General features: G+C 39.2%; 1 protein-coding gene across 3 annotated transcripts in view; it reads left to right on the top strand.

The window, feature by feature from the left end:
- The window catches only part of VPS54, a 309,776-nt gene that overhangs the window by 134,501 nt on the left and 148,913 nt on the right, over positions 1–26,362 (top strand). For all 3 annotated transcript variants that reach the window (XR_016263770.1, XR_016263769.1, XM_089446018.1), the window contains exons 10-13: positions 20,361–20,532; positions 20,682–20,765; positions 20,928–21,400; positions 21,739–21,892. Coding sequence is in view for 1 of the 3 variants with exons in the window: in XM_089446018.1 (XP_089302144.1) it covers positions 20,361–20,532; positions 20,682–20,765; positions 20,928–21,400; positions 21,739–21,892 (883 nt within the window). In the remaining 2 variants the exon portion in view is untranslated. The remainder of the gene's footprint in view (positions 1–20,360; positions 20,533–20,681; positions 20,766–20,927; positions 21,401–21,738; positions 21,893–26,362) is intronic.

Here is a 26,362-nt window from a genome sequence, read left to right as displayed (position 1 = left end):
CTCAGAAAGAGGAATCCAACAAAAATATTAGCCTCTTAATCTGAGCATCAGAACATGGAGTTTGGACCTAGTTGTCCAATTTTAACACTCCCTCTCAACTAGGGAGAACTCCATCTATTAGTGCAATTAACATCGTGAGTCATCCCGCCGAAACTTGCTTTGCTGGCTTCTTAATTTCAGAACAAAAGTGGGTCAGTCACAAAGACATCATTCCCCGACTGACATAATCAGTCCAGAGGTCCCAGACCTCACAAATCTTGATCCCAGATCAAGTGGTTGGACCATGCCATCCTAGATAGAGAGTACGGCAATCTCTGATGCGTCCATCAGTCTTTGCTAATAGTCTCTAGCTTTTCCACACCTCATTGGCCAAATGAGAGGTACTTCCCATGAGCCCTGAACTCAATGGGTAGGATGCAAACGGGGCACAGATTAAATGAGTGGCGAACCAGCTCAATAATCACAAGGGTGGGGCAGAAGCATTATGAGTGCTTATAGCTCCGAGAAGCTATCCCCAAAGCCCCCCAGAGCTCCCAGAGCTCATCGTCCAACAGGACCCACATCATAGGGTCTTTCCACGACACCAAGACTCTCACGGAAGGTAAGGAACTTGACCTTCCCCAGGGGCTTAGTGAGAATATCCGCGACCTGCTCATCAGTTCCTATATGATCGAGCCTTACGGCGCCTCGCTGTACCATATCCCGGATAAAGTGGTACCTGATATCAATATGCTTGGATCGGTCGTGGAACACAGGATTCTCAGTCATACGAATCCCACTCTGATTATCACAGAGTATTACAGTGGTATCTAGCACATGTTGGAACAACTCACTAAAGAGCTTCCTCAACCAAACTGCTTCACAACAGGCCATACTAGCAGCAATGTATTCGGCCTCCGCGGTGCTCAAAGCCACCGACTTCTGCTTCCTGCTCATCCATGAGATCGAAGCAGAACCAAGATTGAAACAGCATCTAGATGTGCTCTTACGATCCACCACACTGCCAGCCCAATTGACATCAGTATATCCCCGGAGTATCACACTCCCGGCAGTGTATCTCAGCCCATGGTTTATCGTGCCCCGAAGATATCTCAAAAGATTCTTGGCACCAACCCAGTGAAAATGATGAGGCTCAACCATCTGTTGACTCAAAGTATTCACTGCAAAACATATGTCCGGACGGGTGTTCACTAAGAACATCAAAGCTCCTATGAGTTGACGATACTCAGTAGGATTGGCCAAGATAGGCCCTGCAGCGCTGCCACTCAACTTCTTAAAGTTAATTTCCATTGGTGTCGACACGGACTTACAGTCCACCATCCCAAATCTTTCCAGAAGCTTCACAATATACTTTCCTTGAGAAAGGAAAATCTCTCCAGGTCTCTGCCAGACCTCCAGGCCTAGGAAATAGTGCATCAGTCCTAGGTCTTTCATCTCGAACTCAACAACAAGCTCCCTCTTACATTGATGAATGAGAGGGTCATCACCTGTCAGGAAGAGGTCGTCCACATACAGCACTAGAATGAGAGGCTTTCCTTCCTCAACCTTAAAAGTAAAGGTTTGGATCAGCATTGCTTCGAGTGAAGCCCAGCTTCATCAAGTAACTATCCATCCTCTCATACCAAGCTCTGGGTGCTTGCTTTAACCCATAGAGGGCTTTCTTCAACCTGCAGACATAAGTGTCTCGATCTTGAACTTCAAATCCCAGAGGTTGTTCTACATACACCTCTTCCTTTATTGCACCATGCAAAAAAAGCGGTCTTGACATCCATCTGATGAAGACTCCATCCTTGCGTAGCAGCAAGGGCTATGATGGATTGGATGGTGGTATATCGAGCCACAGGTGCAAATATATCGTCATAGTCAATTCCTTCCTTTTGAGAGAAGCCACGGGCAACAAATCTTGCCTTAAACTTTTCAGCACTCCCATCAGATCCATGTTTAATCTTGTAGAGCCATTTAGCGGTGACAACAGATTTGTCCTTCGGTCTCGGGACCACATCCCAGACATCATTCTTCATAATAGCCTCATATTCTTCATGCATAGCATCCTTCCAGACTTGATGCTTGATGGCTTCCTCAAAAGATCCAGGTTCAGATTGTATAATAGTACTTATGGCAGCTAGATACCCTTGGTATCTACACGGCTTCTTGCTTTCTCGGAATGTTCCCCTTGGGGCAGCATGACCCTCAGCATCTTCGAGGGTGTCCCTGAGCCATGATGGCCTCTTTCTTAGAGAAGGGGAAGGATCAATAGGGTCCATTGGCCCTTCAACATCAGGCATAGTCTCATCCTGGGGTTCTTCCAGATTTCCAGGTCTTTCTTCATGGTTTTCTTCAGATCTAGGAAGATCTACTACTTTCTTCAGGGAAGCATCTTCGTCAAAAGTGACATCATGGCTTATCTCTACTTCCCTTTGACCAGGTACATAGACTCTATATGCCTTAGAAGTCTCACTGTAGCCCACAAACATTCCTTTCTTCCCAGTAGCATCCAACTTACTTCTCTTTTCTTTCGGCACATGAAAATAGACAGGACATCCAAAAATTCTAAAATGTGAGACATCAGGTTTCTTACCAGAGAAAACCTCTTCGGGAGTTTTGGAGTCCAAAGTGGAATGAGGGCATCGGTTTTGAATGTACACAGCAATACTGCACCATACTTCACTAATCACGTTGCTCATGTCCATGATCTTATCCATCATCATGCTGCCCTTCATTTCCATAATCTCATGCTGCCCATGTGCATGATCTTATTGCTTCATGTTACCCATGCATCAAATCAAGCTTTATGTTGCCCATGCATCATATCAAGCTTCATGTTGCCCATGCATCATATCAACACTGCTCAGCGAATATATACCCATGATTGCCCAGCGTGACTGCTCAACGTATATACAGTCATGAAGTCCACCTGTGTATATATATATTCATGAAGTCACCTACCTGCGTATAAATATACATGAAGTCCACCTGCATGTATATATTCAAATTAAGATCATATATCTAAATACTATGCATCATGGAAACTCATTCCATCAACACGGTTCTGCTGAGATAGTATGCCGAGAGTTACAGTTCTATCACTGCTGTTCATTGTGATTGGGCTGCTATAGGTATGCCACCGAGATTTATATACCAAGACAATATTGTACCCTCATCCGAGCTTTTCTCTACTTTTTTTTTCTGTGTTAACAGGTCTCTTCTATTACAGTGTTGACAGGTCTATAGGGTTTCTCAGCATGTGAACAAACGTGTATGATTCTTCAAGGTGTGTATAGACCCTTTATGTTATGTGTTCACTACAGCGTGTTCCTTACCTAGCTGCCTTGACTGCATTCATTACGCTGTGTTCCTTATACTATATAGATCATATGAACGTGGTTCCATATTCCATATATGAACTTGGTTCCATATCCCTCATATGACTGCGTGTATATATGAACATGTTCTTATATGACTGCGTTTACATGTATGCATTCCAGTGACTGTGTTCCACGTATACGACTGTGTTCAAATGACATGAAAACGTATGACTGTATTGTCATTTGATGTGTTCAGATGCTATGCGTATGACTGTATTACTATTTGCTGCGTATACATATGAACTCATACACAACGTATTGAACAACGTATATATAATGCCCAGCGTATATGCAACCATGACTGAGTTTACCTTTACAGCATGTAAGTCTCTAGCGTGTAATTCTTTAGCGTGTAAGTCTCCAGCGTATAAATCTTCCGGATCTTACGTATATGCATGACAACGTATAGAGTATTTTATGTGCGTATAGGTCTCCATTGCCAACGGATTAGAGATTGCTGTGTGTATAGATGACAACGTATCTTTTCATTTTGCGTATAGTGGCTGCGTACTTTTCCTTTGCTGCGTTTTTCACTGCGGCTAGGGCATCACCCTTGGGACAGCGTATTCTTAAGGTGCCATCCTCTTGGCAGCTACAGGTTTCCTTTGCGGCCAGAACTCTTCGACTGTGGCTAGACACTATTATGACAGCAGCTAGATCCTGGGACCTTTCCATGACTGTGTACATCCATGAATGCGTATAATACGTCTCTTCCACTGCAGCTACATCCCTTCAAGTATGCCGAGAGCCCAGAACATATGATAATGTTGCGTTTGACTGCAGCTTCATATGTTGACCCAATACATAGATTATGCTGCGTTCATGTATAGTCTAACTGCGTGTAGAACTCTGCCCTGCGTTAGGGCATCACGTTGACTGTATAAATATCATGTATACCCAGAATATGAACGTAACCATGAACACCATATAAATGTGTCTCCATTATCTGCATGTAAGTATCTCCAGGACCTGTGCATCAGTCATCAGCATATAAGGTTTCCTGGACAGCATATTGAGGCCTCACTTTGACAGCAAATTAGGGCATCCATTGACTGCGTCTAGAGTATTATTAAGACTGTGGCTAGGACTTTAGATAACCATGGTTTCTTCCATACTAGACTGTGGTTATGACTGCGGCTAGGTCTCCATGAACAGCGTATTATATTTCTTCATGAACAGCGTATTGATTGACTGTGGTTCCATATACTTTGCTGTGGCTACTTTTATCCCTGCGGCTTCATATACCCGCTTCTTAATTCATAAATGAATACATCTCCATTGCCTGCGGATCCATGACTGCGTTCTCCATTAGGGCATCATCATACTAGACCAGCTTAATCCATAGTGTATCTCCTTCTCCAAAACCCAAGACGTGGAGAGGAGATCACTTGAAGTGAGTTTGTCTTCACCTCAGCTCTGATACCATGTAAAGTTTTGTAGATGTTCTATGCTAAGAGCAATTTCACTTTTTCTCACAGCAATCATACAAGTAGATAAGCAAAATGCAGATAGAACATATAAGCAGATCTTACAGAAGACAAATCAGAAACAAGAAAAATGTATGTGTTCGTTTCGGCGGTCAACAGGATGCTTCAACCAGCAAAGTCTCCTTTGGTCAGCCAGCCCAGCATGTGTCACAACAACCGTCCAACCAGTAGATGAGTCAACCCAAGTCAAACTTCTGCGAAACCCTAGCAGTAGAAACCCTAGCAGCAGAAAGATCCTCTTCGTCCTTCCTACGTGTGGCTCAGTAGAAAGATCCTCTTCGTCCTTCCTACGTGTGGCTGAAATTCGTCCTCCAGGTAGCTCGTACTTTTTGGATGAGAGAGGAAGATGTGAGTTGTGTTGTGATCAAATTCTCTCCAACTTTTCCTGTATATATATACATCAATGAGGGTGTGTGACACATCTGTTGGGCATGTGAGCCTACATTACAAAACTGGGTGACTTTGCACATATAATTTATTAAGAATAATAAATTCAAAATATAAGTTCTGCTCATCGGATTAAGACTATTTTTATATGGATTTTACACCTCTCAGAAAGAGGAATCCAACAAAAATATTAGCCTCTTAATCTGAGCATCAGAACATGGAGTTTGGACCTAGTTGTCCAATTTTAACAGAGATAATGCCATGTCCGCTGTCTAGACTCTAGCCCTTGAGAGGGTGACATAGGGCACCCAGAGCATGGTTTTTGGACATGGAGGTGCTTCTTGAGGTCTCCCTTCAATATTTGGAGTTGATTATGATGATGGGGCATCTCCTTAGCCCATCCAACACCTTCTTGTGGTATTTATAGCTCAAAAAGTGTTGGAAAGACTGTGTGGGGGGGAGGGGGGGTGAATCAAATATTTCTTTTTAATTGTTATTTTTACCAGTTAAGATCACTTATAATTAGAACACAAAATGAACAATGATAGAATAATAATTTTATTAATCAATGACGAGCACTCCAATCCTCTTTGCAATGAATCAAGTACAATAATAATTAGGGCTCCAACCCTTGATGAAGACACCAATCTTCAAACCACCAGGCACCAACCTGTATTTTACCAAGCACCAACTTGGACTTCAGGAGGCTCCAACCCTATCCTCCCAAGGCTCCAACCTTGTCTCTATGAGGCATCAACGTCTAGGGCTCCAACCCTCTTACTGGTACAGGCTCCAACCTGGTCTTCTTGAGGACTCCTGTCCTCTAGGGCTCCAACCCACGACTTCAATTCTTCAGGATAAGTTTAATAGTTTTTCAAGACTGTTAATATATTCTGCAACTAGACCTGACAAAATCTTCACCTTCAACACTGCCTTCACTTAATCTCTAAATCACTTCATCAATGACAACTTGATCTTCTTAGAAGTTGTCACCGCACCTCTTCATTTCACCCAAACAAAATCTTAGAGGTCATGATGGCATCAACAATGCATCATGGTCTCATGATCAGCTCCAAAGCACTCTCCAAGATCTAGAAGGTTCCAAGGCTCCAAAATAGTCTTCAATGTTTTTCTTCAACAACAAGATCTGTCCACTTCATGTCTGCTTCAAAGATGATCAAGTGTGCTCCAGAACTACTCAAGTGGCAGCTCCAAGATGTCTCCAATGGATGCTCAAGATTCTACAAACAACATTAATGATACTTCAATCTCCACCAACATGTCTTCATTGCTCTAAGTGATGCTTTAAGTGATCCCTTACAGTTGCCTTCAATACACCTCCAATATTGTAGCTTCAACCAAGGTCTTCCAGAGTTTTTTCATTGTTAGATAATCACAGTTCTGAATTGTAATCACTCTTCACAAGTTTGAAGGATGCGCCACAAAAGAAGAGATGTCACCACAGTTTGGTCCGAACCCTCCAAGATGTCACAGCTTTTAGGACTGCAATCCGAGTTCCTAATCCATAGAACTGATCTTGTATTCCATAGGTGAAGGTGTAGTCACAGGATCTGCAAACTACGAGACTGTCCTTCCTCAGGTCCGAGTGAGGTATGGGTTCTTAAGCTTTGACTGTTCAGGTATACGACCGAACTTCAAGCAGACTTGCCAATACACCTTCCACGAGCTTCTTGTCTTATGACTGCCCCTGTCCAAGATATATAGGTCTGCACAAGTGACTAAGGTAAGGTGAAGTCCGAGCTCCAGAACAGAGTTATCAAGCCTTCACAAAATGTTGTTTGTAACAGGTCCGAGGTAGAGCTTCTCCAACAAATTTGAGGTTCATAAAACTGTTCAAAGTTCTGAGTTGCTTCAGGTCTGAGGTAATTATCCTTATCCACAGGTCCGAGCCTGAGGTGGCTGTTTACTAGTCTGAGCTCTGTGGTATAGTTCGAGGGTATATATGTGAGTGACTGTCCACAAGTCTCCACTATAGTATAGTCTGAAGGTCTAAATGTGAGAGACTGTCCACAAGTCTCAACAGTAGTATAGTCCGAGGGTCTAAATGTGAGGGACTGTCCACTGTAGTATAGTTCGACGGTCTGCAATCCGAGTCTAGGACTCTTCCTTAGGTCTGTCCGCAAATTAGTCACAGAACTGAGCTCTTCTGACCACAAATCCGAACCACAGGCAGCTGTCCGAGTTCCTTGTCCAATCTCCACCACAAAAATTACCCAAACAATAAATTTTGAAGTCCTTCTCTGCCTCCTGTCTCGATTCTTCCCTTATCTCTGAAAGTGTTAACTGAAATTCTTGCTTGAAATGAAGTGTTTAACTTATGTTTATACTGATTTTGACCCATAGCGAAGAGACATGTCTTTTTGGAGGAGAGGTTGACTTGCTCATGTTGGCTCATGTCTGCTAGCATAAAAAAATATTATATTTCAACTTGAAAAATCATTTTCTCTCAAATATAAGAGGAGTTAGAAGGCGAGTAATAGTTTGTTAGAAAGGGAAAAATGCCCTCCACGATCTCATGCCAATTCCATCCTTAAATGAGGTCATTTTACCATCAAGAAAATTATATTTGTGAACTATCATGGAAGCATTTAGGATTTTTATCTTTATGTTTTTGGCATTCAAGGTAAAGGCTCCTTATTTATTCATTTAAGGCTTTGACATTAATGGAATGGACCTATTAGGGTTAGGGCTTCCTTAGGGCATCATGAGCATCATTCAACAAAGCTAGGGCATCATGTATCAAGCATTCAGGGCTAGGGCTTTAGGGTTTTCTCCTAGCGTTTGCATGAGGTTGAGGGCAACATCGCAAAAGGGTTATTCATCCGTCACAAGGGTTATTCGAGTGTCACAAGGATATTTTCCATCTCCAACAATGCCATATTGACATCAATGACAACATTGACCAACAAAAAGGAGATGACATCATGCTTATGGAGGATATTGACTGACACATGTTGGACTTTATAGCATTATTTTATTGTTTTGAGCTATGGGGTTGGCTTGTAACCACTTGTCTTGTCAAACACTCATAGTAAAACTTGTTTTAGGGCTTGTAGGCTTACCTTACTTGGTAAGAATTTGATTTTTGTGGTCATTTTTTATTGGAGATTAACTTTTGCATTGGAAATGTCTTTTGGGATTGAAAAAAGGCTTTTCTTGGAAGAATTTGTATGTTTATTGTTGATTTTTCTGTATTTTGCATGCGAATATATTTATGCTAAGGCTTCTAAATGTTCCATGACTAAATGCATTTGTTTATTGGAAATTTTGGTGAGAATTTTGCATGTTAAAATTATTCTTCCTTGAAACCTATAAAGAACTCTTAGGGTGCATCATCTATATTTAGTTTCTCCCCTCACAAAAAAGATAGGGTTTTACATGAGGAAATTACATCCCCCCTTCAATAATTTTTCATCTTCCTTTAAAGGTTTACCCTAAAATTCCATTTTCCCAAGTAGGATTAGGTAGAGGCCAAGGCTGTGTTGATAAAAAATTATTAACTCTTAAATATTTTCCTTCCTTTTATCTCTCCTAAGCTTTTTAAGGGAACCCACTAAGGCTTTTCTAGGGCTGATTTGCTAATAGGGTAATTTTGAGAGGATGCTTTTGGATGAACATCCAGTGTCATAGGGTTCGTCGAATCTAAAGGTTGAGGTCTGAAATTCGTCAAATTTCAAAAAAAATCTTAAGGTTCGTTTAGGTTCGAGAAAGTTCGGTTCCTGCTGCGTGCATTATTATTATAACGACATTCATATTGTTATTACCCTAAGGTTTAGGTTCGAGAAGGTTCGGTTCCTGTTGCTGTGTCCTAACTTGTACAGTATTCCACATAATCGTCCCAATCTCCCAGTGAGCTTGTGCGTGATTTCCGAGTCATGGTTCAAATTTTTTTGCTAACGCGTTGACATTATTATAATTTTACAAGTATTATAATATATTGCAGTATCGAAATCTGCGTACATACATTATAATGTGTTAAAAGCATTATATTTTAAGGCGTCAACATTATTATAATTCTATAAGTATTACAATGAACTGTAGTATTGAACTCAACGTACATGTATTACAGGCAATACAATATGTTAACACATTGCAATGTATTGAACTCAACTTATATGAGGCATTACAATGGGCTAATGTATATTTATCATTATTATTATAATAATAAAGATAAGTTAACATAATTTTAAAATATATTTATTTTTACAAGAATTATTTTTAATATATTTTAAATTATATTACATTAACGAAATTAGGGTATTGTTATTTTAAATATTATAAAATAATATAGCTTATATTTATGGAAAATTATAAATTTATTGATATAGTATATGATAAAAATTATAAATATATATTAATTATAAATGAATATAAAAGATTTATGTAATTTTAATTATTATATATATATTTTTAAAATTATATACATGAACGAACCTAACGGCGAGCCTCATTCGAATCTCATCGAAAAATTTGAACTCGAATTGAACTTAATTGTAATCGAATTCGAATTTGAACCTGAACCATGTGACATTGTGAACATTGAAGGTTTGCCTCTACAAACCTTTTGAACGCAAAATCTAGCATTGATTGTGGTGAGACCTCCCTAGTTAGGGCTTGTTGACCACTCTGTGTCAACCAGTGTTGAAAATATCGGTATCGGCAAAATATCGGCAAGGGTCCGGAAAATATCTTATCGGCAAAAATATCGGCAAAATATCGGCAAATATTGGCAAGCATAAAAAATAATTTTTTCAAATTTTTAAATATAGCCGATATTTTGCCGATATTTTCCGATATTTTGAAAATATCGCGATATTTTCAAAACAGAAAATATCGCGATATTTTCTCGGCGATATATCGTTTTGCCGAAAATATCGCGATATTTACGAATATCGCCGATATTATCAACAGTGGTGTCAACGACCCTATAGCAATACACCCCTTTTTTCGCAAAAGGGATCTATCATGTTCGAGTGTTTGCGCCTTTCAGATTTCATCATCAACCGATAATTTTGTTAAAGATGTAAACCCATTCTACATGGTTATAATATAAATGATCTTAGTAAGACCATCATGTATGTAACAACCTAGGTAAACATAATATCTTGACGACGATTTCTATCTTAGGAGGTTTTTTGTCTCATTGATTCATCTATGTTTCTAGACACAAATGATTGGCAAAACTTTTCCCTCCATCCTCACCCTAAATCTAGGGTGGATTTTGTCGACAAGATATTATGTGAGTCCTGGTGTTTTTTATCCAGTTTTTGTAAAAGTAATTTGGGAATAATCTTAGCTAATTGGCTAGATTATTTTATTACAGATTACTTGGTCTACTGGATCATATTTTCTGTTTCAGAAATGGGTAAATTTTGAGGGTCTATAATGAATGGGTGTTCCCCCTTCGTGTATTGAATTGTAAAATCTTGATGTAAAAAATATTTAGTGCATGGTCCCTCATAGTTAAACACCATGGCTAAATATTAGAGGGTTGGAAAAATTATTAATCCCGTCATTAGTCAATTAATTAAATTTTGTGGCAAAATTAAAATTAATCCTAAGCCATAAATTTAATCAATTTTGTGTCCTAGGTAAAGTTGATTTCTCCAAAGGTGAAATTCGTGGGTTTTTAAGAAGTTAATTTTTGGAGGTACCTGGCTAATGGAATATTGAGGAAATCAAGAAATTTTGGACCCTTGGGCCTTGGTGGTTAAATCAAAGTCAAATTATTGAGAAAATTAACTCAAAATAATTAATTTTGAGTTAATTAAAATCAATTAAATGATATATTTGATTTTTCTTCAAAAATTAAATAATTTCGACGGTGATGATTAAAGATTAGTTAAAATCTTTATGATCGATCGAGATTAATTTGACAGGGATCAAGCCAACCAGCCGTTGGATATTTTACCTATAAATTAGGGGTCATTGTCAGTCTGTCTTTTCATCCGAACTTTGAATCTTGTATACGTTTTTGAATTAATGCAAAAGTCTTTGGGGTTTCGACGTGCTGTGGTGTTCCTCTTCAAGAATTTATGGTAACATTGTTTTTAATTTCTGCTAAATGTTATATGAAAAATATCAATCAATAGCTCTTTTAGAATAATTTGAATACAAGTATCTTATTTAGTTTGTTGGATCTAGGGTAATATTCTTAATTTTGATCGAAGTAGCAGGTATCTCTATTTCTTCAGAATTTCATTGTTGTTCTATTTCTCTACTTGGTTTGATGGTTGATCTAGTGTTTGCAGGATATCTTTCAAATTTTCGTTGAGCGTTTGGAGATAGTTCTCGGCTGGACCAACCAACTCTCAACGTATATTTTCTGAAGAGCCTACTTGACATAAGCTCCGAGACTTATCTTAAGATTAAATTATTTTTTCTGCAGGGTGTTTTGGGCTAGTACCTCTCCAAAATTTTCAAAATTTGTTTTTAAATATTTTGGGGAAAATTGATAGATCCGGCGATTGAGAGCCTTAGATTATTGGATCTGGGAGAGGAGCTGGACTCATACTCCTAAGATTTGATAGATCTACCATCTTTGTGCATAGATTTGTAATTTTTTTTTATAGTTTTCTAACTTGAGTTTCTGTGGTTTTATTTATTTTTGTATATCTGGGTTCTGGGTGTTTTGTTTTTGTTTTTGCAGGTGTAGATCTGCAAGAGAATTTTTTTTGAAACTAGATCTAGGCCTCAATATCATTTTGCAGGGGCATTATTCCAAATTATTTTTAGTTCGAGGGTTTCAAACTTTAGATCTGAAGTTTTTTATAAGTGTCTTGAGGACAAATCTTAAGCGGAAGAATATATCATTTTAATCTAATATTTCTGGGAAATTTTCTTAAGGTTTTTTGGCTACCATTTTTTGCTGTGGAAAGTCTTGAATTTTTTCTTTGTTTTCTCTCTTTTCTACTGCATTTTTCTCCTCTCTAGAAAAATTCAATTTCTTTTGTTTCCTTCTTCTATTGTTGCGTTTTCTCCTTTTTGGAAAATTTTTGATTTTTTTTTGCCTTCGTTTTGGGTTTCCTTTCCCTTTCTCTGCTCGTATTGAATCCTCCCCGTTGGTTGCTTGAGCTCCCTCATCCGCGGCCCTCCTAGCCCATTCGTTTCTATTCAACCCCTTTTCTTTCTTCCCTGCAAACTACTTCGTGATCCCCTTCTCCCTCACCTTCATGTCAGCTCCTCGCCCTTTGCCCTATGCGTGAGCTGTCTCCTCCCGCAACTTCACCATTCTTAGCCTTGCTTCTTCCATTTCTCTGCGTGAGCTGCCTTCTCTTGCATCCCTTCTTTTGCTTTCCTTTTCCTCCGCGTGAGCACCTCAGCCTTGTGCATGAACTCCTCTTCCTTGCTGTTTGAGCCTTTGACCATCGTACCTTGCTGCTCTCCCACCTGCCCTCGCTGATCGTTGCCGTCTCCTCAGCTCCAACCTCTGCCGCCGTCAGACCTGCAAAAGCCAAAAGCCCATTCGATTTCCTTTCTTCTTTTTATTTTTTTGAATCTTTGGCTAGGGTTTTGTTTTAATAACATAATTCGATTTTTTTTTTTAGGTTTGCTTTTTCATGTTTTTTTGTTTTTGTTTAAGAAATGAAATTTCTAAACTTTCGATTTTAAATTTCTAAACTTTCGATTTTAAATTTCTAAATTTCTTTAGTGTATGACGTTGAATTTTTTTTAGAGATCTGATTTCAATTTTTCCTTTTAGTTTTGATATTTTTTTTATGACATTTCGATTTTGCTTGAAATAAAAACAAAAAATTTAAAAATTTCCATTTTCATTAATGTGACTTTGATTTTTCTAGAAGATTTAAATCAAAGAGGACTTTGTGCTTTCACATTAACAAAATTAAATTTTTATGTGGCCTTTTGGCCCATGAAAATTTTTACTTATTAAAGCCTTTTGATTTTGATTTTTATTTTTTGTCACATTAAAAAACTTAATTGATCATTTGCCACATCAAGTTTTTTCATAAAACTTAGCACATTAAAAATTGCCTACGGAATAATTAGTTTTTTAATCTAAAGTTCCTTATTGGGTTTTTATTTGTGTTAGGTGTTTTTTGGACTTTAAAGTTTAAAGGGAAACTTTGTGGTTTTAAATTTTTTAATTTCTTTGTAGTCAAACACACTAAATATCTTTTAAATCGTCTCTAAACACTGACTATAGGAAAGCGACAATTTTTTTCTAGATTTGGGTCACTAAAAAAAATCATTTTAATTTTAGGATTGTGAATTGCTTAACATTTGAATTTCATGGTTCTTCATGGTATTTAAATTATCGAAATTTAATTGCTAGAATATTTTGCATGCTAAGGTTATTTTGAGCATTTTCTTATGTTTTGAACATCTATTTAGATTGTTCGTCATTTAAAATAGCTTTAAATGTGGTGTTAATTGTTTGAATTATTTGATGTTTATTGCATGTTAAATATTCTGCGAATTTTTCAAGTAATTATTGGAGTACTCTGTCATGGAATTGTGATAAATTGTTCTCTTTGAGCTATAATTGTATCAAAAAGATATGAAGTAAGCTTGTGGTTTAATTGTGATATTTTAAGGGGTTTATCTTTAAATCTTTGTCTAGTGAAGTGAAAAGGGCTTTTGCGACATAAGCATTTCTAATCCTCGAATATAGCTTCATCTCCTCATCTCGTGCATTTGCGTATCAAGTTAGTTCTACATAATTAAAATTTACTTCCAAGCGTAAGCTTGATCGATAGAGAGATAGGTATCCATCCATCTTTGCTTGAGAAGCCTGCTTTTAATAGTACTTAAAATGGTAACCTTGTAGTCGTCAAAGCCACAACTCTTTGCAGCGCCGGAGACACCGGGTATGTTAGATTTTGAGGAGAGGTATCGTTAATCACACCTTAGTGTGCTTCATCTTATCTTCTCTCGGCCAATTACTACGAAATCAGGCTCAATATAGAAAGGATTGAAGGGTTTAACCAAGATTCTTGCATCTCACATTAGTTTTAGGATCTGCATTTCATATAAGATAGTCATTCATCTAAGCAACAATTGCTAAATCAATTACTTTGTCTTAAATTTCCTAGCAACATTGTTGACTCCATAAGGCACTGGTATCAATTGTTTAAATCTAATTAAATCCTATTACTTTGTTGATTTAATCATTAAGGTAACCCTTTCTTTGACTTCTGCATGTCTAGATACTCCTATATCATTGCATATCAAAATACCCTTGCTTGTAATATTCCTTAGCTAGTTTAGGGTTAGAATACTTGTTCCTTTATAAAAGAAGATTTGAGCCTATTTTAGCTATAAGGTATTTTTCCCTAGCCTATTCACATCACCCTGAGCCTTCTAATTAGAATACCCTTTATAGGTGAATATAGGGAAGTTTCCCTTATGGTGAAATTCCACTAAACAACAGAAGGAAGATTGTTGAGGTGACAATGGCAATGCTTGTTCATTGTTTGTCATAGGGTCTAGCTATGTCACATGGTTCGGGTTCGAATTCGAGTTCGGCAACGATCAAGTTCGATTCAGATTCAAATTTTCTGATGAGGTTCGACCTAAGTTGCATGAAATGGGGAATCGGGTACGAGTTTTCGAAACGGGCACGACTACGAAACGTGACCCCCCAAATTTTGGAAACGGGGAAACGCAATATATATATATATATAAATTCTAATTTATTACATTATAATTAAATTGTCAAAATGCATAAACTATAAGTCTCTCAATTTACATCAACATTTACTCATTAATGATCACATAGTGAAAATAGCAATATCCAAAATTAGCCACGAGAAATTTCTAATTTCTTGTCTCGTGCTTAATTGGGAGTCTCCTCCTACATAGTCGAACGACCTTAGTGCTCTTGAATAAATACAAGTTCCATACCCTAGTACCCTACGTGCTCTTGATTATTGGGAGTCTCCCCTGCATAGAGGGGTTGGTTCTCTTGATTAAATACAAGTTCCATACCCTAGTACATGACAAAATCCAATGGAAATATTGCAATCCCCCCAATCCTGAAATCCTGAAAAACAGATAAGTCTGCTGGATTTTGAATGAGATCTAAAATTCTACTTTCTCCATATGAAATCCAGTGAGGGCGAAACCACTCTCAAACATCCTGAGTCATTTCATGGTGATGTCAAAAGTTTAAGTAAAAGGAGGATGACAATGAAAAGTAAATGAGAATGCCACTTTTACTTTAAGAATTTAACATTACCATGAACTGCATATCAACACTAGGGCCATAGGTTTGAACATTAGGCTGCCCCACTCAAAAAAATCTTCTTTTTTTATAACTTGAGAGGCATCTAGAAGCATTCATAAGATATTTTAGTTGCCCAATAAAAAATTAGAAGCGAAAAAATTAAAAAAAATACAAGAAAAAGTCAAGTTAGAAGAGGAAACTCCGTCGTACGGCCGGAAACGAGTACAGCCTGGAAACTCGTTTCCGGCCGCACTGGCCATGTTTCCTCCTTGAGAAATGGGCAAGTACAGCCGGAAACGAGTTTCCAGGCCGTACAATACGAGTTTCCTCGTTTCCGGCCAAAAACAGACCCTTCTCCAATGTTTCTTGCAACTTAGGGTTTGACATTAAATTCGAATATACATACTTTTCATCATATATATACATATATATGACGTGAAATAATTTAAAAAGTTATAAAATTCGGCTTCAGGTTCGTCTTTAGGTTCACCTTGAGGTTCAAATTCGTTGAGGTTCGAATTTGAGGTTCGACTATCAGGTTCGCTGACCCTAAATGAATTTTTTTTTTTTTTTTTGGGTTCGCTGAATTTCGAACCTCAAGGTTCAAATTCGTCGAACCCTGTGACATAGGGGTCTGGCCTTCGCCTTGTGAGTCCCCACACAAATCCTACTAGATTTTGCGGAAACAATTCCAATCACATATGGTCATTCATGATAGAATCCACTGAAATTGCCACAATCCAATCAATCTTGAAATCTTGAAATCTGTCAAGTCTGTGGAATTTTAAATGGGATATAAATTTCTACTTTCTCTATATGAAGTCCGATGAGTTGGAACCACTCTCAAACATCCCGAAACAATTAATGACAATGCTAAAAATTTAAGTATAGGAAGCGTCGAGGGAATGCTTCGGGAGAATGCTCATTGGGTTTCAAAGTGTCCTTGGGAGCGACGAAACGCAGCGCGAGCTCCCGGGGTGGCCACCCTCGTCCTTCTCGATCGTCGTCCCCTTCAATTCCCCCCTTTTGCCGAAGGCACGGGGCTTGGGAGGCTTGTGCTTTGTTTGTGCTTTGTTTTCTACCCTGTTCTCTTCCTTTCGGTCCCTAGCTCTACGGAGAAAAGGGGGAATTGTTGTGGGCTGGTGTCGGGGAAGGGCTAAAAGCAGCGCGAGCTCCCGGGGTGGCCACCCTAGTCCTTCTCGATCGCTGTCCCACACATTTCCCCCCTTTTTGCGAGGGCGTGGGGCTGGGGGGAGATTGTCCTCTGTTCGAGCCTCCCCCCGTGAGGGGGTTAGACACCTTTGTTTCTCTTTCTCTCGTGCGTTTTTCCTCCTTTTGCCCCTTGGCCTTACATTTGTTGTGGGGGGGTGCCCCCCCTATTCAGTTTTGTGGCCGATTTTTCGGTAGTACGTGGAAACGACTCTCGGCAACGGATATCTCGGCGCCACACTCCTGAATTGGAAGGAGCGTTCCCAAAAAGTCTGGTGTGTGTACCAGATTTTGGGAGGTTCCCTCTACTTAGAGCATGTATCCTAGCTTGGAGCTGGGGGCAGGGGTGAGGGGGATGCTTCAGGTAACTATGTGTCAGACTGCACCTCAACTACACAATCTATTGCACCTCCTAGTAAAATAGAGCTTTTAACTCTAAATAGTAAACTTACATCACTGAGAAGGCACTATCTAGAAGAAGCAATTGAAAAACACATTACTATTAAAAACAGCTTTACAGTAAAGCTTCCACAAAATATACAACATAACAACCTTATTATAATGCCAAACACCTAAAAAACGTAGAGGTTCAATGGAGTCAACAGAGCTGTTTTCCAAGAAATCTTGCTGAAGAAGAGATGATGTCACATGTCCCAATCAAGTTCCCAGCAATCAGAAACGTACATGAAGATCCAAAATAAGTGAGAATGGTTTCAACCTCACCACATTGTGGATGCATTGTAAAAAAATTATGTCTTGTAGCCCCACCTGGTATGAATTTGTTTTGCAGCTCAAGTTTAATGCTGAAACCCCATTGTTCATTGCTGAGATTTAAACTTGAATATTAAACTGCAATTTAAACACTAGAAGCTACCGCTACTTTTCACATCAGCTGATAAATTTCACAAGGATGCACAAATTTAGAGGCACTGATTTTTGGTCAATCAGACCTTGGAAAAACCCGTATGGGAAAACCAGTAGGAAGAGGATTTTAATTGATTTTATTTCAGAGAAATTTACAGCATTAATTACACAACAGGGTACTTATCTCCCTCCTTGAAATTCGGGCCAGCTCCTTGATTTTCACGTTGTTGTCTAGAAGTGTGTGCCACAGTCCAGCATTCCTCTGCCTTGGATTTTGTGCCACTGTTGAGACTTTCAGCGAAAAAAGTGCCACTGTTCAGCACTCAGATCCCCGAAATTCGTGCCTGTCAGTCTGACTTCAGACCCTCGAATTTCATGCCGGTCAGTCCAGTAAATTCCTCCTCAAAATTTGGGGCTCAGACTGACATTTTCTGCCCTCAAAGTCTGTGCTGAAGCTGCCTTGAAAACTGCGCTGAAGATGCTGCTGTAGCTGCCTGTACCTTCTTGGTTTTTGTGGTACTGTCTCAGCCTTGTAAATCATGCGTACGTTGTCTTCTCCTTGCTGCAAATAGCTATCTCAGCCTTCTTTTTGCTTCTCCTCTCCTCCTCCAAAATCTACACATGAAGAAATGGGCCTCCATTTGCCTTTTCCCCCATTTTTAGCCTCTATAAGGATGAGAAGACCTATCCCTAAGATCAAGGGCTGAGATTAGATCTCATCTTCTCTTGATCAAAGGTGGAGATCTAATCTCACATTGACCCCCTCTCATGTCTCCCCCTTCATTAATGACCCCCTCTAGTCACTTTAACAACTTGTTGTACCATGTACCTTTTTGCCTTTAAGTCACTTGAAAATTATAAAGTCACTTTAATATTATAAAATACAATGTACTTTTAGACCTCATAAAGTGACTAAAAAAGTCACATGACTTTAATGATTTCATAAAGTCACACTAAAAACGTGGGTTCACTTGTTTCCCTAGGGTTAGGCAAAAAGCACTAGGAAACACCTCCTTGGTACCTTTTTCAATATGCATGTCACCTGTGAAACCTGTTCTAGCCAATCATTTCTCAAAGGGTAGACCTTGGTAAATCAACAACTAGACATATACTGCCATTTTGAAAGAGAGCCTGAATGTCCAAACTGTCAGACAATACCTTAGCAAAAAATATGTGACAAAGATGATATCCAATCCAGTGTAAGGCTAACTAAAGGCCAGGAGTAGGACCTTTAGGTCTGACTGTGTCTCAGCTGCACGACCTATCACATCTCTTAGTAAGATAGTAATTTAAACTGTAAACAGTAAACTTACCTCACTGAAAAGACACTCCCTAAAAGAAGCAACAAAACACTGTACCACTAAAAATATCTTCACTGAGAAGCTTCCACAAAATATACAACATTTCAACTCTGTTATAATGCCAAGCACCTTGGAAATGTAGAGGTCCATTGGAGTTGACATCACCGAACAGCTGTTTTCCAAGAAAAATTTCTGAAGAAGAAAGGTTGCCAAGTGTCCTCAACAAATTTCCAGCAATTAAACATAATTACAGGTCCAAAATAAGTGATGAATGGTCTCAACCTCACCACATTGTGGACACATGTCAATGTGTCATCTATGAAACCTTTTCTTGAAGGGTAGACTTTGTTAAATTTGCAACCAGGCAAATGCTTTCATTCTAAAAGAGAACCTGGAAGTCCAAACTGTCCAGAGGTGATTCACTCATTTCTCTTCTGCACTGAAAGGCTCCAGCACCTGTTTAGCTTGTCCTTGAAGACAAATTGTGTGCACAATAACTGGTACAATCATCTGGGCTTGTACACCCAAATGTGTTTACCACAAGGTCACGACTCACAACCAATCGTTCCAAATAGGCCCTGGCGTGTGCGTATTAAGCTCATAAGACTCCTCAGTTCGAATCAAATGCTGAAACTCCTGGATAGAAAAATGGTCTGTGTGCATCAGTCCAAACTCATGTGAAAGATTAGCTCAAGTCCTCCACGTCTTTGTGTCCTTACTGTAGAGGTCTCACCACACAAGAAGTTTTTTCTGAGCTAACCTCATAGGAGAATATCTTTGAACATGAGCTTGTGGAGGAGGCTCTATCATTCCAGGACCAATTCTAATCTCAAGCAAGATCGAAACCTCATCTAAACCCATCACAAGGCCAAGTAAGTGCAGGAGCCACTCTTTTCCAGGCTTGCAAAATTCTTTGTCACACAGGGGAGCCCTGAATTGTGAAATACTTTGGAGTGGACATGACATCACTGATTGAGAAAAACCGTTGACTCCAACTTTTTGATGCCCAAGAGCAAGTTAATCTAAGCAATACTTTCCATGGATCCCTCCCAAATAGACAATGCACAACTTATTAGGCTGACAAAATGGCTCCCTGTAATGGATTATGTTTTGATTAGATTGGGTGTGGGTGGTGTTCTTGGATACTCTGTTCTGTGAGTCTATATTGCATTTATCTGGAGAATGGATTGCAGTGGACAGCTTTTGGGTGTGGGTGCTATGTTTAAAACAAGTTGGAGGTTAATATTTAAGACTGATTAGTTGAGGTTAATTGTGTGTCTTGGTTTACATGGTTGTTCAGGGTATGGTGTTGTGCTTTTTCAATATAACAGTCTTTCTATGTAATATCCTTACCTGCAAGCTCATGCAATGTTGTGGATTTTTAAAGGGGTATTATTTAGAATTTATACTTCGTGGATTCCCGTATTCTGGTTAGGTTTTGGTTATAACATGTATATGTATAGAAATTACTGGATTTTGTGAAAATAAATTTAAGATCAACAGGAATCTAGTTATATTGTGACACAACAATTTTCTACAGGGCTGATGTACTACGTGAAAACACAGAGGCTGTGTTTGCAGCTTGTGATGCTGCCCATGGGAGATGGGCTAAACTTTTGGGTGTTCGTGCACTTCTTCATCCCAAGTTACGTTTGCCAGACTTCTTAAGTGTCTATAATATTACACAAGATTTTTTATCTGCAACTGAGAAGGTAATTTTAGAGTTGGGGGTCGCAGTTTCTTGTTGTTCTTGTAGTGTAACTTTCCATGATTTGTTTATAGAGTAGGATCAGTTAGATTTGTTTCTTTCCTTTGGTATAGGTGCACATTATTTGACTTTTGGAAAGTCTATTATGCACAGGTTGGTGGTCGTTTGGGCTACAGTATTAGGGGTACTTTGCAGTCACAATCTAAGGCCTTCATTGATTATCAACATAATACTCGAGTATGTTCATTTTCCTATGCTTTATTAGCCATAAAATTTAAGAAGCTTAAACTTGTTTGCAAATACCATGCATTGGTGATTGGGATGGAGTTTATCAGGGTGCATGCTCTTTTTCTGCTTACAAAGGCGGTTTTTCTGGAGATTTGCTTGTGATTGTTGCAGATAACAAAGATCAGTGCGGTTTTAGACCAAGAAACATGGGTTGCTATTGATGTGCCTGATGAATTTCAAGCTATTGTCGATTCTTTAATTCTCACTGAAGCTGAAGTGATAAACGAGAAGCAGATTTCTATTCGATCAAGTAATTTAGAGAATTCAAATTATTTTGTTCAAGAAAATATAAATGGTCAGTCATCAGTAGCAGATGCACAAGTAAGCCAGGCTGAAAGGATGGTTAAGCAGGGTGATGTTGCTTCCTCGGAGATGTCAGTACCTGGAGATCAATCTAGACAGCTGGAAGCCTTATCACAAACTGTTAGTACTGAACGTGAAATGGTGAAAAATGCAGTTTCTTTGGCTGGTACATCTGATGATGTTGGTCAGGCTGAGATAGGTGCCAGGGGAAGAAAGGGACGTGAAAAGTCAAGTGTGAAGATACTTAATGTGAGAGGTGTGGGATATCACATGGTAAACTGGTGAGTCTTGTTTTCATCCATGTCAATGTAAAGTGGTTGAACTTGTTTATTAGACTGATAATATAATAATAATGTATGATTTTTACCAACAATTTACTGGATTTTATTTTCCTCGTGGTCCTTTTTTATAGTCTCTTCATTATGACAATCATAACTTTGAATATCCGGTCAACTTACTAATTGACTCTTCTGTTGCTAATTAATTTTGATCTACTGATTTTTCGTTTTAAAGGGAGTGATTTTTGGCTTTCAACTGGTTCTGCAATGAGGTTAACCATGACAATCATGGTGATAGCAAGTCTACTTCCTAACTGTTCAGTTACTTCATTTTTTCACAGTGGAATAATTTTGCTGAAGATGATTTCTGAATACATGGATATTAGCAATGCTCTGCCAGCCTTTGCTTCTGATGTCGTACATCGTGCTGCCGACATTTTGAAACTTTTCAACACTCGTACATGCCAGCTTGTTCTTGGAGCTGGTGCTATGCAGGTCTCATAATATTTATCCCCATATTGCTTATTCACCATTATTTATTGTTCAGGTATCAATGATATCCATCAATTGAAAAACAGAATTTTAATTCTAAATTGGTGTCCTATCATGCTGAAATTTGCTATAAATTTTCTTCCCTTTGGTTCAATGATTCTTGCATAATTAGAGAGTTTCTAAATTAATTTTCACATCCTACGTTTTGTTTCCTGAGGGATATTCTCTAGCAAGCCATCTTGCTACTCGTTTAAATAAATAGTTTATACTGTTGCAAAGTTTGTACGATACCCCTCTAGGTTGTTTGAAAAGTTGGTTAAGACTCTCTTTGATCACCTTGCTAAATTTAACTGGCTAGTTGAATGAACTCGACAACCCAATTACCATTGGTTGGAATAGCTGCTCTATCACTTATCTTCCCACTCACTTATCCTGTCTTTATTAGGTCTCTTGCCTGATTAGTTGATTTAAAGCATAATGTTTGGCTTCGATTAGTTATTAAATATTCAACTTATTTATGTAATCCCTAAACCAGTGATTATGTTATATTTAGTTTTACTGGTTAAATTTATGATTGTTGCACAGTGATGAATTTTCTGGGCAGTTCATGAGCTAAGTCACAAGCTCATTCTAGATAATTCAATAGGAAGTCCTCATTAGTTTGTTGAATGATTGTACTCTTTGATTGTGATGCATGTAGAAAGGCTTTTGGTATGAATATAATAATATAAATAGTAATCATAATAACGATTAATTAAATAAAAATTAGTTATTGAAGAGACATGCCCCAAAGGACAAGACCTTTCATGAAGGGGCACTTGCCTAGGTATATAAGTAGGCCCTCATTTGTAGCCATATCATCTCATATCATATCATATCTCTTGTACATTCAACATTCTTGTAAATATATTATTGTCCCATAATGGATATTAAAAGTTATATATTCCAGATATTCTGAATATCCCGCTGCATATACAAACCCCTATTCATTACATTGGTATCAAAGCTATTCGAAATTTTGGCTGTTCAACCGCTGCACAAAGCTAGTTTGATCCGATTTTTGGCCATCAACTCTTTGTCAACTTTGTTGTCATTGCAATAGAAGTGTTTCACTACACAACTTTTGGAGTTTCTCCATTTTGTTGGTTTCGTCATTTAGACATTTGGACATTTAATATATCTATATATATATATAATTGTTACGTTGCTGCACCCACCACCATCACGCAACTGAATTTGACACCTTCCACCCCATGCTGCTACCCTCTTTGTTCGACACCTCCCTTCACATGTTGCCACCCTTGCCATTCGACACCTCCTGCAACACGTTGCCACCCTTGAGCCGCCTTTTTTGTTGCACAGAGCCCCCACACGACCACCAACGGCCCTGCAACCGAATCCAACGATTACCTGCTGCCGAATCCAAGGTTGCAAACATTAAATCGAGAAACAATTGCAATAATTGTTACATTACCATACCATACCATCATATGAATTATAGTCAGTTGGCAAATCTTTTGTACAATCCGTGCAACAACACAATTGAATTACGAGCCAATCCATACAATCAAATTAAAAAATCAATTGTTGTACCTATTTGTATCTACGCATCCATATTACCCATTTAGCACATTAATTATTACATTTGTAAAATTTTTAGTTAGTTGCAAGGCAAAATAATCGTGGGAATTGGATAATATTTAAGTCCAATGAAAAAAATAATGAAAATGATCTAATATAAGGTTCTATATTAAGAACTAACTCAACAAAATATTGGAAAAAAGGAGATAATATTATAAAAGGAGGTGAAGGTTCTCACAAAGGTGTTTTTAAAAACAAACTACTTTTATCCTCTGTTCAACCGAAATCACTCCCAAGAGGTGGGAAACCCGTTCCAATGGTTCCTGCGCTCTCGGGAGCTTTGGAACTATATGGGAACGTTACCTTTTTAGCGGGAGCTGCAATGGGAGCTTGGGAAAGTTTCAGGATCTTTGAAGACTGTTTTTTTTGGAGTTTCGACGTTCTTGGGGTTGGAGAATACAAAGCCTGTAGAGAAATATGCTGTCCTGCCCACAAAACATGAGCCTATGTTGAAACCTTCGCAGGAAGAAAGGCCAAAGACATCCTTAACACCGATATCCTTAATTGAGACACTGGAGCAATCCCTTGATGGGTTAAGGAAGCGTGTGGCACCTCGCTGTAAGGGTGATATTTGCGATGTCATCTGGATGAGTATTTCTTTCGTTGTTTATGTATATATATCGCAGAAGATTGTGTGCATATTGTATGTGGCAACCAATGCTTAAACATTAGAGTCGCTGTGAAAATTTCTGAATCTAACACATCAAAAACCCCTGCTGCAATATCTGGTTTATTATCTCCTACTTGTTCTTTACATTAACAAGTTATTTATATGCATAAATATTGAAATAAACACAATTGCAGCGTTCACAAACATACAAATCAACAACTGAAATAAATTGAGACAACACAAGGGACACCGTTATTTTTGGACAATCGTCCCCGGAAAAACCTAATGCGGGAAAACCGATGCAACGGATATGAGGGTTTTATTATTATGTAGTTTTCTGAATACAACTAGGGTGCCAGAAATGGCTCACCCTTTAGAGATTTTCCTTGGCAGAAATACCTTGCTTCGGAGACAAATATTCTGGCTGATCAGCAACTGGATGATGATTCCCACAGTGACTTCGACTGTTCCTCAGCTGGACAGCGAAAGTTGCTCCAAGCTTCTCTCTGGAACTGCATCACCCTCCAGGGACTGCATCACCCTCTATGGCTCTGCATTTGCCTCTCAGCTCTCAGTCTGCCCCACAAAAACACCACAACGCAGCTCTTTCTACCCAGCGTCAGCTCTACTAGCCTCTGCGTCTGCCTGCGTCAGCTCTGCCAACCTCTGCGTCTGCCTGTGTCAGCATTGCGTCAATTTCTCGGCCTCCTGCATCACCAGCGCTGACCCTCCAAACCTTTGCGTCAGCTCTGGGTTCCTCTGTATCAGCTCAGGCTGCCTCCTCGTTGTCTCTCTGACATTATCTTTGCCTCTCTACTATGTATTCTCGGCGGCCGAACTGTCCCTCGCTGCAACAAATCATTAACTTTATTTCTCAGCAAACTCCGCCCCAGAAAATCGGATTGACTGATCAACTTGGTGTATCTCCAACTGACCCTCAAGCCTCTTCTTATACTTTTCCTGTCGACGATTCAACGACCAAGATTAAGTTCTTAATCAACGACTAAGATTAGATTTGGCTTGATCCTCATTATTTAGAACTTTCTCACCCATTTTATATTAATACACATTAATATTTTAATTTTCCTAAGTTTAGACTTAGGAACCCCATTAAAAATATTAATTATTTTAATATCTCTCCATCCGGGTGGAATTTCCCCAAACGATTTCTGGGTCTTGGAGATCTCATGTGCCTTAGCCTCTCCACCAAATTTCATGGCTAGAGCACATCCGATGCTACCAAAAATCAACACTCCCTCTTAGCGAGGAATGTGCTCTAGTAATGCTTCACCATAGAAACATCACACTGATCTTCCGCATCGGTACCTGTGCTGATGCTTGGCCTGCTGCCTCACATCCCCTGCACTGCTGCTTCTTGTACTGCTACCCATGACATTGCCACTGCCACTGCTACATCTGTATTGCAACTCCCTCTCAATATGCTGCCCATGCTGCCCCTAGCACTGTCACTGCTAACTGCTGCACTGCAACTCAGTTACTGAGAAGTAACTGACTTCTCCCAACCACTGAGATCCTGGTCAATATGGAAGCCTCGTGATGCTGAAGCTGCCTCTGCTGTTAACCCGTGCTCCCGCTGCTGCCACTGCGCTGGTGCAACCTCTTCTGTGCCTCTCGCACTACTGCAGTCTCTACTGCGTTGCTACAAAACTCTGCACTCTAGCCCTGCTTTGCTGCTCCACCACACTTTGCTCCACCCGACACTTGTCATCATGCTACTATTGTTAAGGGCTCCCGTAGTCGGATGTGATCCAAGAGTTTGGGGACCTTAAGGATCCTGCCCTCCTGACTATAGCTCGATGTCTCCACACCTCTTCTCTAGAGGCGCATGAGCACTCATGGCACAATGGTTATCAGTCTCGTCATCTTTCTCCGCTTTAGCTGGAGCTACCTTTGAATCAAAAGCTTCTCCCTTTCCTTTCTTCCTGGGGGCACTAAGATGAATAATGTCCCAGCTCCCCACAGTTGAAGCACTTGACCTTGGAGATGTCCTTCTTCCTCTTCTGAACCTGTTGCTGTCCTGCAGATGCTAGAGCCGCATCCTCCTCCTCCTCTTTCTTGACTCGAACTCCCTTACCACTACTCCCTGCCTTGGTCAACCTCTTGATCTCTTCCCGTTGAAGAGCTACACACATCTCCTCCCAAATAGGGAGAGTCTCTCTGCCCAAGATGCTTTGGAAAAACGTCTCCCAGTCCTCGGACAC

Source organism: Pinus tabuliformis, chromosome 9 (assembly GCF_031772625.1).
Source record: "Pinus tabuliformis cultivar Carrire ecotype Pingquan chromosome 9, CPIR1, whole genome shotgun sequence".
Classification (NCBI taxonomy): domain Eukaryota; kingdom Viridiplantae; phylum Streptophyta; class Pinopsida; order Pinales; family Pinaceae; genus Pinus; species Pinus tabuliformis.
Note: the sequence above shows the minus strand (reverse complement) of the source record. Positions and strands in the feature narration are given on the sequence as shown.